The 15,624-nt window shown below is 43.2% G+C and overlaps 1 protein-coding gene across 2 annotated transcripts in view; it reads right to left on the bottom strand.

Moving 5' to 3' along the window:
• The window catches only part of SLC1A7 (solute carrier family 1 member 7), a 119,354-nt gene extending 103,945 nt beyond the window's left edge, over nt 1–15,409 (bottom strand). For both annotated transcript variants that reach the window (XM_073563717.1, XM_073563716.1), the window contains exons 1-2: nt 15,261–15,409; nt 13,903–13,982 (exon numbers count right to left, since the gene is read on the bottom strand). In XM_073563717.1, coding sequence (XP_073419818.1) covers nt 13,903–13,982; nt 15,261–15,401 — 221 coding nt within the window. In that variant the 5' untranslated portion in view covers nt 15,402–15,409. The remainder of the gene's footprint in view (nt 1–13,902; nt 13,983–15,260) is intronic.
• Between the last annotated feature and the right edge of the window lie 215 nt (nt 15,410–15,624).

Raw genomic sequence — 15,624 nt, forward strand, 5'->3', positions numbered from 1 at the left:
CTTTTTTTAAAATGAGGATGATTGCTTTGCCTACAGTATGGTTAAGGCCACGTTCACACGTTGAGTATTCGATCAGTATTTCACATCAGTATGCGCAAGTCAAAACCAGGAGGGTGAGAAATCCAGAAGTGGTGACGTGTTTCTACTATACTTTTCCTCTGATTGTTCCATTGCTGTTTCTGCATTACAAATCCTGATGTGAAATACTGACCAAATACTGAAAGTGTGAACGACACTTAATAGTTTAATTCACCAAAACCACCAAAAAAAATTGCAGCGAAAAATGCCGTTGCAATATCTGCAGCTTTTTTTTTTTTCATTCTTTCATTGCTTTCTACGGGTGAAAACACACTGAAAGAAGTGACACGAAAGCGCTACAGTTCTGAAGTTCAGTCAGAAAAAAACAAGCGCATGCAGGAGATTTCGGAAATCTCATATGTTTTGCTGGCACTTTATAAAGCCGCTCTTAGCCACGTTCATAGGCAGAATTTCTGCAGCTTTTTCTTCTGCAAATAAGAAGTTTAAAGCATTTTCCAGCTCAAGCAAAAACTGAGATTTTCAGAGATCTCCCGCACACCCTTTTTTTTTTCCTGACTGAATTTCACAACTGCAGTGTTTTTTAAATCCGCATCGTGTCCCTTCTTTCAGCAATTTTTTTCACCCGTAGAAAGCAATGAAAAAGCTTTAGAAAAGCTGCAAATGCCGCAACGCTGTTTTTCGCTGTGTTTTTGCTGAATAAAACAAACTTTATTAAACATGTAGACAAAATGAAAACTATAAAAAAAAAAAAACAAAACAGCAAAAGCTCTAAGGGTGTGTGCACAATCAGTAAACTCTGGATGCGGCGTATATCCACAGCATCCAACCCGCAGCGGCCAGATGTTACAGCACAGTGGATGGGATTTCTAGAAATTCCATGTCCACTATGCATGCACATACGCCCGCACCTCACCCACAGAGACGGACATGCAGCACGACTCTGCAGACCGCAGCATGTCAATTTATCTTGCATAGATGCGAGTCTCCACAAGAGAAATCTCACCCCTACGATGTATTGGGTGCGGTGATTCCGCACGGTTCAGTGACCACACGTGGAATCACCTGCGTTCAACAGATGGCAGCACTTTGGACGGAGCACATGTCCGCTGTGTCCAAAGTGCTGCCATTTCTGGATCGTCTGCACATACCCTAAAAAATGGGTGTTTTGAAAGCAGTGTTTTTACTGCCAAGAGAGAGGCTTTGGCTGCAAAAAAAATGCACCAAAAACGCTGATTGAAATGCACACCTGTACTGTACATATGTGTATGGTTTACCCTTATTATTTCACATGGGAAGTCATTTATTTCTATATCATAAATCCCCTGATTCAGCAGACAATATCCCTGTCTTGTGTCATACAGACAGTAGTGACAGGAGGTCGCCCTGTCACATTACAAGCAGGGATTAGTGACTGTGGTCAGAGCCGATGCTGATCACTGCTGTATGTGGCTGTGAATCCTGATCCTGCAGCAATCAGCACAGAGCTCTGGGACCACAATGAGTAATTCACTGTACTCTGACCTGTTATTGCTGCTCTTACCAGGTTCTGTGGCGTCACTTAGGCATATCCATTCTCAGGACAGTGCTAGGAGCAGCCATGATCAGGACTCAGGAGGAGACACACAGAGCTGCAGGCATCTTCCTGGCTGTCACTGTGCTGTAATCGGCCCCTCCCCCTCGCTCTCAACTTTTAACCTGACTGCAGGGAGAAAGAGACAGGGGGGCTCAAGGGGCTTTGTGAGAGACACTCCAAGACTTCAGAGCAATGCACAGCATTATTCACTGCTGTACACCCTCTGGGCACTTCATAAATGGACTGCAGATGCAGGGGGCCCCCTTTGTAGGTGGGGGCCCTAGGCATCTGCCTGGTCTGCCTGGTCCAAACGCTGGCCCTGCACATGCACACATGGTTCTGGCTACATCAGAGTATATGATGTACTAATATTATATAACAAAGAGGACACACATTTATCCCTCTACCCGGGAGGCTACGAAGTGCCTGTTAGCTTCCCTTTCCCACTCCATAGTAATTATACAAGTGCCGACATTTACAAGGCCCTCCTGAAGTCTTGGCAGGCCACTGACACTGGTTGCTAGACAACACTCGGCAGCTTAAGCAGTATACCATCATCCAAACTAAACCTGCTGTCTATTACAGGAAAAGTGTCAGCACCTGATGACTTAGGGGTCCACACAGTCCAAATTTCCACTTGTAACAACTGCCAGGGGTGCTGATGGTCAGGAAGGTATCCCTTCGAACGTCCATACCTCCCTAAACCATGATTGTGTGGTGCCAATAGCATTGTCAAGCCAACCGGGTGACAGCTGACGGCCTCACTGTCTGCCATGTTTGTACATGCCTGTAGTAACTTTACAATACGTCATATTACATACACTCACTGGCCACTTTATTAGGTACACCTGTCCAACTGTGTGTTAAGACTTAATTTCTAATCAGCCAATCACATGGCGGCAACTCAGTGCATTTAGGCATGTAGACATGGTCAAGACAATCTCCTGCAGTTCAAACCGAGCATCAGTATGGGGAAGAAAGGTGATTTGAGTGCCTTTGAACGTGGCATGATTTATGGTGCCAGAAGGGCTGGTCTGAGTATTTCAGAAACTGCTGATCTACTGGGATTTTCACGCACAACCATCTCTAGGGTTTACAGAGAATGGTCCGAAAAAGAAAAAAAAAACAGTGAGCGGCAGTTCTGTGGCCGGAAATGCCTTGTTGATGCCAGAGGTCAGAGGAGAATGGGCAGACTGGTTCGAGCTGATAGAAAGGCAACAGTGACTCAAATTGCCACCCGTTACAACCAAGGTAGGCAGAAGAGCATCTCTGAACGCACAGTTCGTCGAACTTTGAGGCAGATGGGCTACAGCAGCAGAAGACCACACTGGGTACCACTCCTCTCAGCTAAGAACAGGAAACTGAGGCTACAATTTGCACAAGCTCATCGAAATTGGACAGTAGAAGATTGGAAAAACGTTGCCTGGTCTGATGAGTCTCGATTTCTGCTGCGACATTCGGATGGTAGGGTCAGAATTTGGCGTAAACAACATGAAAGCATGGATCCATCCTGCCTTGTATCAACGGTTCAGGCTGGTGGTGGTGGTGTCATGGTGTGGGGAATTTTTTCTTGGCACTCTTTGGGCCCCCTGGTACCAATTGAGCATCGTTGCAACGCCACAGCCTACCTGAGTATTGTTGCTGACCATGTCCATCCCTTTATGACCACAATGTACCCAACATCTGATGGCTACTTTCAGCAGGATAATGCGCCATGTCATAAAGCTCGAATCATCTCAGATTGGTTTCTTGAACATGACAATGAGTTCACTGTACTCAAATGGCCTCCTCAGTCACCAGATCTCAATCCAATAGAGCATCTTTGGGATGAGGTGGAACGGGAGATTCGCATCAGGGATGTGCAGCCGACAAATCTGCGCCAACTGTGTGATGCCATCATGTCAATATGGTCCAAAATCTCTGAGGAATGCTTCCAGCACCTTGTTGAATCTCTGCCACGAAGAATTGAGGCAGTTGTGAAGGCAAAAGGGGGTCCAACCCGTTACTAGCATGGTGTACCTAATAAAGTGGCCAGTGAGTGTATATACAGCGTTGCATTGCATTGTATAAGTAATCAAGTGATCAGTGGTTTTAAGTTCCCTAGGGGGACACTAAATAGTGTGAAAAACAATAAAAATATTAAGAAAATAATAAATCACAAATAATAATAATAATATTATATATATATATATATATATATATATATATATATATATATACACACACACACGCATACATACACACACAGCAGGTGAAATAGGTATTGAGCACGTCGCCAATTTTCGAAGAAAATACATTTCTAAAGGTGCTATTGACAACAACCCATCCAATCCACACAGGCAAAGAAATCAAACCATAGAGTTCCATAAATTAAGTTATGTGTAATATTGGCAATGACACAGAGAAGAAGTATTGAATATGTAAAAACAAGCACAAAAAGCCCTGGAAAGTCCTGACACCAGCTGAAATCAGTAATTAGAAAGCAATCCTGCCACTTAGTGAAAAATAATAACAGCTGGTTCAAATGATGACCTAACTCATTACCAAGGTGCCTCACAAGAAACATCTCATGATGTGTAAAACCAGTCAGCTGTCTTACGACTTTCATAACCTTAATGTTGCAAACCATACTGATGGCGTTGGTTATGTCACGATTCCTCCACTCAGTGTGAATGGCAGTTCAGCTGTTCAATCTGGGGCAGTGGCATACTGAGCTGTCGGTATCTTAAAAGACAGTTCAGCAGTCCTATCTGAGGCTTGGGCATGCTGAGCCGTCAGTGTAGTTAGTGACAGTCCAGTCGCTCAATCAAGGTCAAGGCCAAGGCTGGGTTTCCTACAGGTGACTCCTATTCAGAGTGATTCCCAGGTAACTTAGCTTTGGTGTCTGCCTCTAATCTATGTCAGTTGTAGCTCTGCTCAAGTGGTGTGTCTGCTTAGTGCTGTTCTAGCATTCTGATCTTTGTTGCCAACTTTGGATTTGCCTCTGACCATCCATTTACCTAGCCCCTTTGTCTTGATCCACTACCTTTTTGGAGTTCTGACCCTGAATTGTGATCTGACTATACCTTTACCTCACCTTGCTGTTTATGATGTACACTCCTGGCTTTCGACCTCGGACTCCTCAACTTTCCCACCTCACGGCTTGTCCGTGAAAACTGACTAGCGTCACAGGTTACAAAATAGTTTATAAACCACTGAAGGTTCTAGTGAGCACTGTTGGGGCCATAATCAGGAAGTGGAAAGAACATCATTTCACCATAAACTGGCCCCGCATGATTTCAGACAGAAGAGTGAAAAGAATTATCATAAGAGTTGTCCAAGAGCCAAGGACCTCCTATGGAAAGCTACAGCTAGACCTGGGATCAGCAGGTACAATTGTCTAAAAGAAAAGCTATAAGTAATGGACTCCACCTCCATGGCCTGTATGCCTCAACACGAAAGACTCCATTGCTGAAGAGAAAGCATGTTCAAAAGTGTATCAACGATTTAGATGAAGGAATTGAGGGTAAACTGATTAAATTTGCTGATGACACAATGCTAGGAGGGATAGCTAATACTAGAGAAGAGAGAGAGAGGACTCAAAAAGATATAAATAAACTGGAGAAGTGGGCAGCAACTAACAGAATGGTTTTTAACAGGGAAAAATGCAAAGTACTACATCTGGGCAATAAAAATGAAAAAAGCATATACAGAATGGGAGGAATGGGGCTAAGTGACAGCACATGTGAAAAAGACTTGGGTATACTAATAGATCACAGACTGAATATGAGTCAACAGTGTGATGCAGCAGCAAAAAAGGCAAATGCAATTCTAGGATGTATTAACAGAAGCATACAGTCTAGATCACGTGAAGTCATTATTGCCCTCTACTCCTCTTTGGTCAGACCTTATCTGGAATACTGTGTCCAGTTTTGGGCTCCACATTTTTTAAAAAGACATCAACAAACTGAAGCAAGTTCAGAAAAGAGCGACCAGAATGGTGACCGGTCTGCAAGTCTGCAAAGCCCGTCTTATGAGGAAAGGTTGCAGGATTTGGGAATGTTTAGCTTGCAGAAGAGAAGACTGAGAGGAGACTTAATAGCTGTCTACAAATATCTCAAGGGCTGTCACATTGTAGAAGGATCATCTTTATTCTCATTTGCACAAGGAAAGACTAGAAGCAATGGGATGAAACAGAATGGGAGGAGACACAGATTAGATATTAGAAAAAAACTTTTTGACAGTAGGAGTGATCAATGAGTGGAACAGGCTGCCACGAGAGGTGGTGAGTTCTCCTTCAATGGAAGTCTTCAAACAGAGGCTGGACAGATATCTGTCTGGGATGATTTAGAGAATCCTGCTTTGAGCAGGGGGTTGGACCAGATGGCCCAGGAGGTCCCTTCCAACTCTATGATTCTATGATTCTATTCTATGATTCTAAAATTAGCTCAACAACAGTTAGACAAGCCTGTGAAATACTGGGAGAATATAATCTGGTCACGTGAGACCAAAATTGAACTCTTTGGATGCCATAATAGCCAAAATATGGACCATGTTTGGAGTGGGCCAAAATAACACCTGAGCAATGCCTGTGACTAGAGGCGTCTTGAAACCGTCATCACCAACGAAGGATTTTGTATGAAGTATTAAATAAGTATTTCAATAAGCGTGTTCAATACTTTTTCCCTGTGTAATTTCTTATTATGTCACACTTAATTTATGGACATGTATGGTTTGATTTCTCTGCCTGTCTGAACTGGACATGTTGGCACTGATATCTGGCGAGAATTTCATGTCAATAGCGACTTTAGAAATATGCCTTTTTCACCTACTCTGCTGTATATATATATACATACACACACACACTGTATACAGTGGGGAAAAAAGTATTTAGTCAGTCAGCAATAGTGCAAGTTCCACCACTTAAAAAGATGAGAGGCGTCTGTAATTTACATCATAGGTAGACCTCAACTATGGGAGACAAACTGAGAAAAAAAAATCCAGAAAATCACATTGTCTGTTTTTTTTTCATTTTATTTGCATATTATGGTGGAAAATAAGTATTTGGTCAGAAACAAGCAATCAAGATTTCTGGCTCTCACAGACCTGTAACTTCTTCTTTAAGAGTCTCCTCTTTCCTCCACTCATTACCTGTAGTAATGGCACCTGTTTAAACTTGTTATCAGTATAAAAAGACACCTGTGCACACCCTCAAACAGTCTGACTCCAAACTCCACTATGGTGAAGAACAAAGAGCTGTCAAAGGACACCAGAAACAAAACTGTAGCCCTGCACCAGGCTGGGAAGACTGAATCTGCAATAGCCAACCAGCTTGGAGTGAAGAAATCAACTGTGGGAGCAATAATTAGAAAATGGAAGACATACAAGACCACTGATAATCTCCCTGGATCTGGTGCTCCACGCAAAATCCCACCCCGTGGGGTCAGAATGATCACAAGAACGGTGAGCAAAAATCCCAGAACCACGCGGGGGGACCTAGTGAATGAACTGCAGAGAGCTGGGACCAATGTAACAAGGCCTACCATAAGTAACACACTACGCCACCATGGACTCAGATCCTGCAGTGCCAGACGTGTCCCACTGCTTAAGCCTGTACATGTCCGGGCCCGTCTGAAGTTTGCTAGAGAGCATTTGGATGATCCAGAGGAGTTTTGGGAGAATGTCCTATGGTCTGATGAAACCAAACTGGAACTGTTTGGTAGAAACACAACTTGTCGTGTTTGGAGGAAAAAGAATACTGAGTTGCATCCATCAAACACCATACCTACTGTAAAGCATGGTGGTGGAAACATCATGCTTTGGGGCTGTTTCTCTGCAAAGGGGCCAGGACGACTGATCCGGGTACATGAAAGAATGAATGGGGCCATGTATCGTGAGATTTTGAGTGCAAACCTCCTTCCATCAGCAAGGGCATTGAAGATGAAACGTGGCTGGGTCTTTCAACATGACAATGATCCAAAGCACACCGCCAGGGCAACGAAGGAGTGGCTTCGTAAGAAGCATTTCAAGTTCCTGGAGTGGCCTAGCCAGTCTCCAGATCTCAACCCTATAGAAAACCTTTGGAGGGAGTTGAAAGTCCGTGTTGCCAAGCGAAAAGCCAAAAACATCACTGCTCTAGAGGAGATCTGCATGGAGGAATGGGCCAACATACCAACAACAGTGTGTGGCAACCTTGTGAAGACTTACAGAAAACGTTTGACCTCTGTCATTGCCAACAAAGGATATATCACAAAGTATTGAGATGAAATTTTGTTTCTGACCAAATACTTATTTTCCACCATAATATGCAAATAAAATGAAAAAAAAAAAACAGACAATGTGATTTTCTGGATTTTTTTTTCTCAGTTTGTCTCCCATAGTTGAGGTCTACCTATGATGTAAATTACAGACGCCTCTCATCTTTTTAAGTGGTGGAACTTGCACTATTGCTGACTGACTAAATACTTTTTTTCCCCACTGTATATGTTCACTTCCTGGAGTGTAAATAAAATCTTAAAAAAGCATGCCTGCCTAACTGTCCAAACTGATAAAGTATATTTATTCCATATGGTGGATATTGAAACTAAAAAATAAATAAATAAAAAGTTTGTTGTTGTTTAGTCAATTCGCCTCCCAAAATATTGGAATAAGAAGAGATCAAAATGTATTCAGGCTTCCAACTTCCCAAGTCAGATAATCATAATGTATTTCATCAATGTGAAGTAATACAAGGATAAAGGAAGTACTAGAGATTCTGCTTTTTTAATAACTGAAATGCTAATTAATGGTAACACTTAACCCTTTAAACCGGTTGTTTCATGAAGACAAACTTTCTTTTTTACGTCCTTCTGTCTAATTTCCCACCAATCGGCTGGAGAGCGCCTCGGCCGGCCACACATTGCCCGGATAATTAAAGCAGCGTTACATAGAAGTCATCCAATGAATGGGCATTTCTGCAACGCTTTTGGCGCGCTGGTTCAGCCTGCGTAGGAGCAGCTCTTACAGATCAGCTCTCCATGACCTTATGATCGTGCAGGCACAGTTGCATGCATGTACGGCATAATGTGCGAATGTCAATTTGCAATACGGGGTTGAAGTATAGACTATTCTGTATTTCTATGTTTCTATAGACACAGAGCTACAATTTTGGTGACAAACGTATATCATCGTCCTCGGTCTGCACTCAGGATCCCTTTATGCATTGTGCACGTCACACCGGTCGTGGCTTCTGCCATTTCACACAGTTACAAAAACATGGGAGCATTTACTCTGTTTTCGGGATTTTACACACTACAGTGGTTAACGTCCCTATTCTGCTGCCCTCTGCTGGCTCTCAGGTTTTTTTTCCATATTTTTCCAAAATAGTACAAAAAAAAATTCTGAAAAATTGTGAATAAAGTAGTTTAATATCCTATTCTGCAATTTTTTAATTACTTTGGTCACTAAAGCAGGACAAACCCATGAGATAGCTGTCACCTGAATCACGGCCATCTCTCCTGACCTCCGTATTAACGAGCTTACATCTCGTTTGCATATAATATAGTCTAACGAGTAAAGTTTCTCCTTATGGAGAGCGCCAATATTAGGCTCACCAGGTGGATCCACTAAGCCCGAGGTCCAGGTGGGCACACAGTTCCCGGGGCTTGGTGCAGCAGGTAAGAAGGCACGTGGGGAGTGAGGACTTGTTACGAGCAGGAAACTCAGGACCAGGTGCAGTGGAACAAAGCAAAGATGGCAGAGTGAAGGTTCACCTGCTGAGCGTTAGGTGTGCTGGATCAAAGAGTTGGAGCACACCAAACACAGACACTAGAGTCGTAATCCATTTTAGTGGCCCTTACATAGGCCTAAGGAGATGATGTGATTGACCAACGCCAGACAGCTTGCTAAACCCAACGTGGAGCACAACAGAGGGCAGCGGACCCAGGGGAAGGAAGTGGAGCCGGAACACCGGGAACAGGTTTGTAAAAGCTAAGTTGCTATATGGAGACTTACAGATCATGCAATGCTCACTGGAGAATTTAAATATGCAAATGACCACATTGGAAAAAAAGAACGGAAACTCTAGTGCTCTCTTTTGGCACTAGCAATCCTAAAAGTCAATACTGGACCAATAAAGGGCCTTGCTATCTGAGAAACCAGAAACTACAATTGAAGCCATGTACTTGCATATTTAAATACCCAACAGAGCATGGCCTATAACTCACCCTACGCTGATTTTCCGCTCCCTTCAAGGAGAAATTTTACCTCTCAGACCCCCCTGTCAGAGCCCTGTTACCTAGCTAAATTACATCTCCTATTTTGCACTGATGGGGGGCAAACACCCGAAACATGTGTCTGCAAATGAAGTTTTCCACTTCCTCTATAGTACGTACAAGAGCAGCTTTACAGCATCTAGACCTTTGGGATTATACATAAAAGACCAAGATGCATCTTTCTATCACTTTGTTCAACATTGCGGTATCCTATATTCCTTATATTTTGGGATGAAATAGTCTGTCGAATTGCATGATAATATTAATGTATAGTTTAGACCAGCTGCTCGTGCAATACCGCCAGGATATTATTAATCTGCTTTTTGGGTTAATATCTTCATGCTCTCTTTATTGGATTGGTGTATGTCATTAATACATAGGTTAAAATGAGTCTTAAGTCTTTATCCGTCTCCCCCTCTGAGTCTCCAGATGGCCATGTTTTCAATATGCCAGTTACAGACTTCATTGTATACACAGTCAACCATTGTACAGTCATAAGCAAAAAAGAATAAAAAGGATCACAATCATTAGAGGGCCACAAAACGTCACTTTGCTTCTGCACTCCTTGGGGTTGGGGTTACGAGAGTGAAGAAAAAAGCCATGGTAAAATGGTTGGAGATCACTACTTGAAAAATAGAAATTTGAACACTATAAGAACAAAAACACAGCAAAAATGTTTTTTTTTCTAAACGACAGTCTTCATTTGGACAATATGTACCCAGCCTGACCAGCACGTCACGGTATTGTGATCATGAGCATGGTCCGTATTTCATGGACCCTTAGAACGTTTGTCTAACAATAAAGTATCTTCCTGCCAAGACCCCCAGTTGTAGCCTATGGGGAAACCTGGCTGTGTTACATTTCCCTGCAGCGCCACCATAGGAGAAATTAAGCATTACTCATTGCCCATTCACATTAATAGACTGTCTGTGCAATGAGAAACGCTCTTTGCAGCCATTTTTTTTTACACTGGTTAATGATGAGGATTGTGATTCTCCTCTTCCCAAACAACATATATAAAAAGGAGTATAAACCAGACAACCCCTTTAATTATTAGCCCAAGGCGACAATTATGTTTGCTGGTTTTACCCGATATTAAAGGGGCTTCAATATTGACGGCTAGTAATAATTGATTATTGGGGTTCTATAAACCACTTTGTTGCCTTTGTAAACATTGACATGCAGATTCATTACGCTGATCAGCTGTCTCCCGGTATTGGCCTTTATGGATCAAAATTAACGATCTGTTCTAAGCACAGGGTATTTATATGTACACTCTGGGAAATGCATTTAAAGCAGACCTGGTCAAAGTACGGCCTGCGGGCCACATCTGGCCCTCTGGCTGTCTCAGTCAGCCCCTCGGACCGAGACATCCGTGGGGCTGGAAATCAAAGGTCCACGGGCCGCACAATGTCCGTCGGGCCGCTCGCTTTTTCCATGTGCGCCGCGGCGTTGCTGACTCCTTTGGCGGAGGAGGGGCCTCTGGTCACTTCCTCCACCAATCAGCGTGTGAAACAGCCGACGCGATGAAGTGACATCATTGCGTCAGCTGTTTGCTCCAGACAGTCCGCGCACCGGAGGCAGAGTGAAGCACAGCGCCAGGGAACGGGATGAGGTAGGTGGTGTTTTTTTTCCCTTATGTATATGGGCTTCTTGGGTGGGCATGGGGAGGCTATGGGGGTGACAACATGGTGCTCTGCACACATGGGGTGACTACAGGGTGCTGCACACATGGGGTGATAACATGGTGAGGCACATGGGCGGGGTGACATGGTGCTGCACATGAGGGGGTGACATGGTGCTGCACATGAAGGGGTGACATGGTGCTGCACATGGGGAGGCTATAGGGGCAACATGCAGTGTATATAGGGAGGCTGTGTGTGTCTCATGCAGTATATAGGGAGGCTATGTGGGGCTCATGCCACATATGAGGGAGGCTGTGTGGGGCTCATGTTGCATATAAGGGGCTGTTGGAGGGCTCATATGATATACAGAAGAGGCTGTGCTTGGGTTCAAACGATATATAGGGGGATATCAACATACTTAATTCTGCGCAATATACAATTCTGATACAATTAATATTAAAAAAAATTTCAATAATATAATATAAAATATCGATATTAATATTTAGCAGAATTAATTTTGGCCTATTGGTTCGGCCCTCCACAACAGTCACGGTCTTTCATGTGGCCCCTTGGAAAAATTAATTGCCCACCCCTGATTTAAAGGGAATTTGTGAGTAAAGTCAACCGCCCTCCTCACCCTTAAAGCAAAAAATGTATATATGGGCATGCAGGCCATGCACATGTAAATCCATCGATACCTTTATATCTTCTATCTGTTCCTACATTCCTGAGAAATTAGCTTTTTAGTTCCTATACAAATGAGGTGTTAAGTGCTCTGGGCCTGACTGAGCACTTAACAAGCCACTGCCACTAGAACTTGTTTTCCCAGCGAGCATCGGCCTCTTTAGTTTGAATTAATGCTCACTGTCTGAGTTCCTCGCCTGGTGCTGGACATCACACAGGCAGTGATCTATCAATCAAGCTAAAGAAGCTGATGCTGGGCGGGGGAATAAGCCCTAGAGACAGTGACCTTTTAAGTGCTCATTCAAGGCCAGAGCACTTAACACCTCATTTACATAGGAATTGAAATGCTATTTTTTTGGGAATGGAGAGACACATAGAAGATAGAAAGTTGCTGATGGATGTACATTTCCAAGACCGGCATGTCCAAATATGTATTTTCGGGTCTTGAACTTACTGACAGATTCCCAATAATTGATTTAAAAAATTATATTTAAAGCTATGGACACATTTTAAACGGAAGAAATAATTTTGTCATATGTTACTGGCTACCTTTAGTTAAAGGGAACCTTTCGGCTTCCACAGTCACCCCAAACCGCCCCTACATCTTTACTGAACCCGTTATATACTTTCGAACTAGCCCCCTTTCATAGCTTATAGATTTTTGTATTACCAAAAAATCAATATTATAACTGAGCTATAAGGTTCAAACTCCTTGGGTGCGGGCAGTGCGCCAATGAAGCTGTGGAGCATACACCCGATTTCACTGTTCATGGCAAGGGACGTTGAACATTGAGCCCAAGAATTTTGGGAGTTGCCCGTTATTGACTTGTCTTAGTCTGATTTGTAAATCGGAACAGACTAGTGCATGCTGCGATTTTTTTTTATCAACACCTGAAAAATTATAGATGTGCGTGGGCATGCTGGTTATTATTGGAACAGTGTGCAGTCCGATAAGCACATTCCCCAAAAATACTGTGGAAAGGTGAACCGAGCCATTAATTACTATCGAAATCAGAGTTGAAATCAAAATTGGTCCTCCAAGTCAAGCCCGTTATTTGGATGCACCATACGCCCCTGCCAATCCAATGGCAGCTCATACATCCACACATCCCTCAAGATTAGGAATATTGAAGAAGCTCTGTGATATACATGGTTCCCACAGTGCTGCAGATCTGAGGACAGTGCCCGCGCCACCAGTTAGCACTGCTTGAATCCGAAACTGGTACTTCTGTATGGTGCGAGTTGAGACCAGGCCACCACAGTTATGAGGTTCCATAGTAGCGGTGTCACCCACCATTGAGACACCAATGCTATTGTGTTCCTATTAGTGTCGGACTGGGGTGCCAAGGACCCACCAGTAGCACTGACTTTGGGGGCCCACATGCATACAAAAATTACATTACCCTCGTTCACAAATTTACCTATATCTCTATATAATAAGAAACTGGGTAGTTTGATTAATGAATGATGAGATGCTGTTTTTTTCTATACAGAATCAATTGAATTATGCCAAGTGCTTCTCATACAGTGGGGTTGGGGGGCCCAGATCTGCATAGGGGGCCCACCGGGGGATTCCCCTGTTATCCTATGGCCCAGTCCGAGCCTGGTTCCAAATGTTTTACAATATCACATCTTACAATTTCGAACCACCAAGCAGAAAATATACAAAGCGACGCCAAAAAAAACTGTAATGAAAAATATCCAATATGCCCCCCAAAAACGAAAGAGACACAACAATATTTTATGTTACCTCGATACCACAAGGGGTAGGATAAGCATCTTCAGCATCCGCATAAGAAGTTCTCCAGGAAACTGAAAGTAACTAATCTCCTGTACAACATAAGACAAAGAGAGGTCCATCAGGGTCAGGTGAGTACAACCCTAGAGGAGAAATCGTTCACACATTTGTTTTCACGTGATGGCCTTAATTTAGTTAAGTGATTTAGGAGATCTTGTTGGTGGTACACAGAGGGGTCGGACATCTCACGCTCTAGTGATGGCCGTGGATGACCTTATTCTGCCGACCTAACGATCATACAAAACGGTCAATTGATTTTCACATTTTTTAAGACCAGGATTTTTTTTTAATACATACAGTACACCACCATTGTATCCAACTGTAGCTGTGCAAATACATTGAACATGACCGTCCGCAATAAGACGCTGCCAGGTTGTCCCAAAATCTGTTGCGTTGTATGGAGCTCTGCAGACGTGCTGCAAAATTTTGGCCCAACGTAATGATTAAACTGAGAACCACACTATATCTTGAGAATTATCAAGATCCGCAGAAGGTCATAAGCGCTCAGTAATGCAATATGTAGGCCAATCTACTTGAGCTGATGTGCGCGGAGGACAGCTGTGCCGGCAGCATTTTTGGCAGTGTAGCAACAGTACAGTATATCCCTCATTGTATACATATCTGATATTTCACTACGTTTGGCCTTACCATGTTTGACCATTATGTGACAAGATGAAAAACTGTGGATGAAAAATTGCAAAAATGCAAAATCAAAATGAACGATCCAGTTAAAATTCTTGCAAAATTTGGGAGAGGATCCGATTAAAAATTGTTGCGTTGACATAAAATTGTAAAAGAAAGAAAAAAATACATTTTTTGGGGGAAATAACAATGAAGTCTGCAATGGGTCTTATAAGGGATTACTTTAACAGATCACATTTCCGAAATCTCTAAATTTGGAAATGACAGTATTTTTCCCCGTTCAGTCATCATCTCTTCAAGCTCCACCCTAAATGATTAAGACCCAGCCATTTTGATCACGACAACTGGGATGTTCCCGCTTCGGGGAGGGGAATATGAAAAATACAGATATAGATTCATTACATGGAGATTCGAAATAATGAAAAGTAGAGGAAGACGAGGAATACAAATTTTAACCATTGGATTAGAAGTTGTCCTATAAGTACAGCGCACATATGGGCACAGTTCTTTCTGGTGGCAATGTCCCCTTTCGCGAAACTATATGCACACGTAACAGTCCGTTGGTCCATTTTAATCTATTGCACGTCAGTATTCTGCGGCCATTGTATTTGCAAATTTGTAATCCCCTCCAAATACACAATCCATTCCTCACATTGCATAATACTGACCTGCTCAGAAAGACGTCTCGTCCGAAGGAAAAATCCCAAGAGGCATCCCACGATTACAGAAAGCACCGAAAGAATAAGCAGGCCATTCCTCTTGCACACATCCTTGGCTCTAGCCAGTACGGCATCCAGTGCCCCTGCCATTGTGTCCCAGAAATGCCCAGGGGATGATCGGCGTCCCACAGAGGGACTACGCCACTCCGGGGAAAAGCCAACTCACGTTCCCTAGAGATCAGATCAAAGCCAGCACAGGTTGGCCAGCCCACAAGGTCACCCCTCACCCATAAGCCATGCAGCTGGCATTACTGTCCCAAATTAATACCCCCAATCCTATTACTGACTTCATCATTAGGAGCCTGGGAGGAGA

This window comes from Dendrobates tinctorius, unplaced genomic scaffold, assembly GCF_039654945.1.
Source record: "Dendrobates tinctorius isolate UK_male_01 unplaced genomic scaffold, ASM3965494v1 ptg000396l, whole genome shotgun sequence".
In the NCBI taxonomy this organism is placed as follows: Eukaryota; Metazoa; Chordata; class Amphibia; order Anura; family Dendrobatidae; genus Dendrobates; species Dendrobates tinctorius.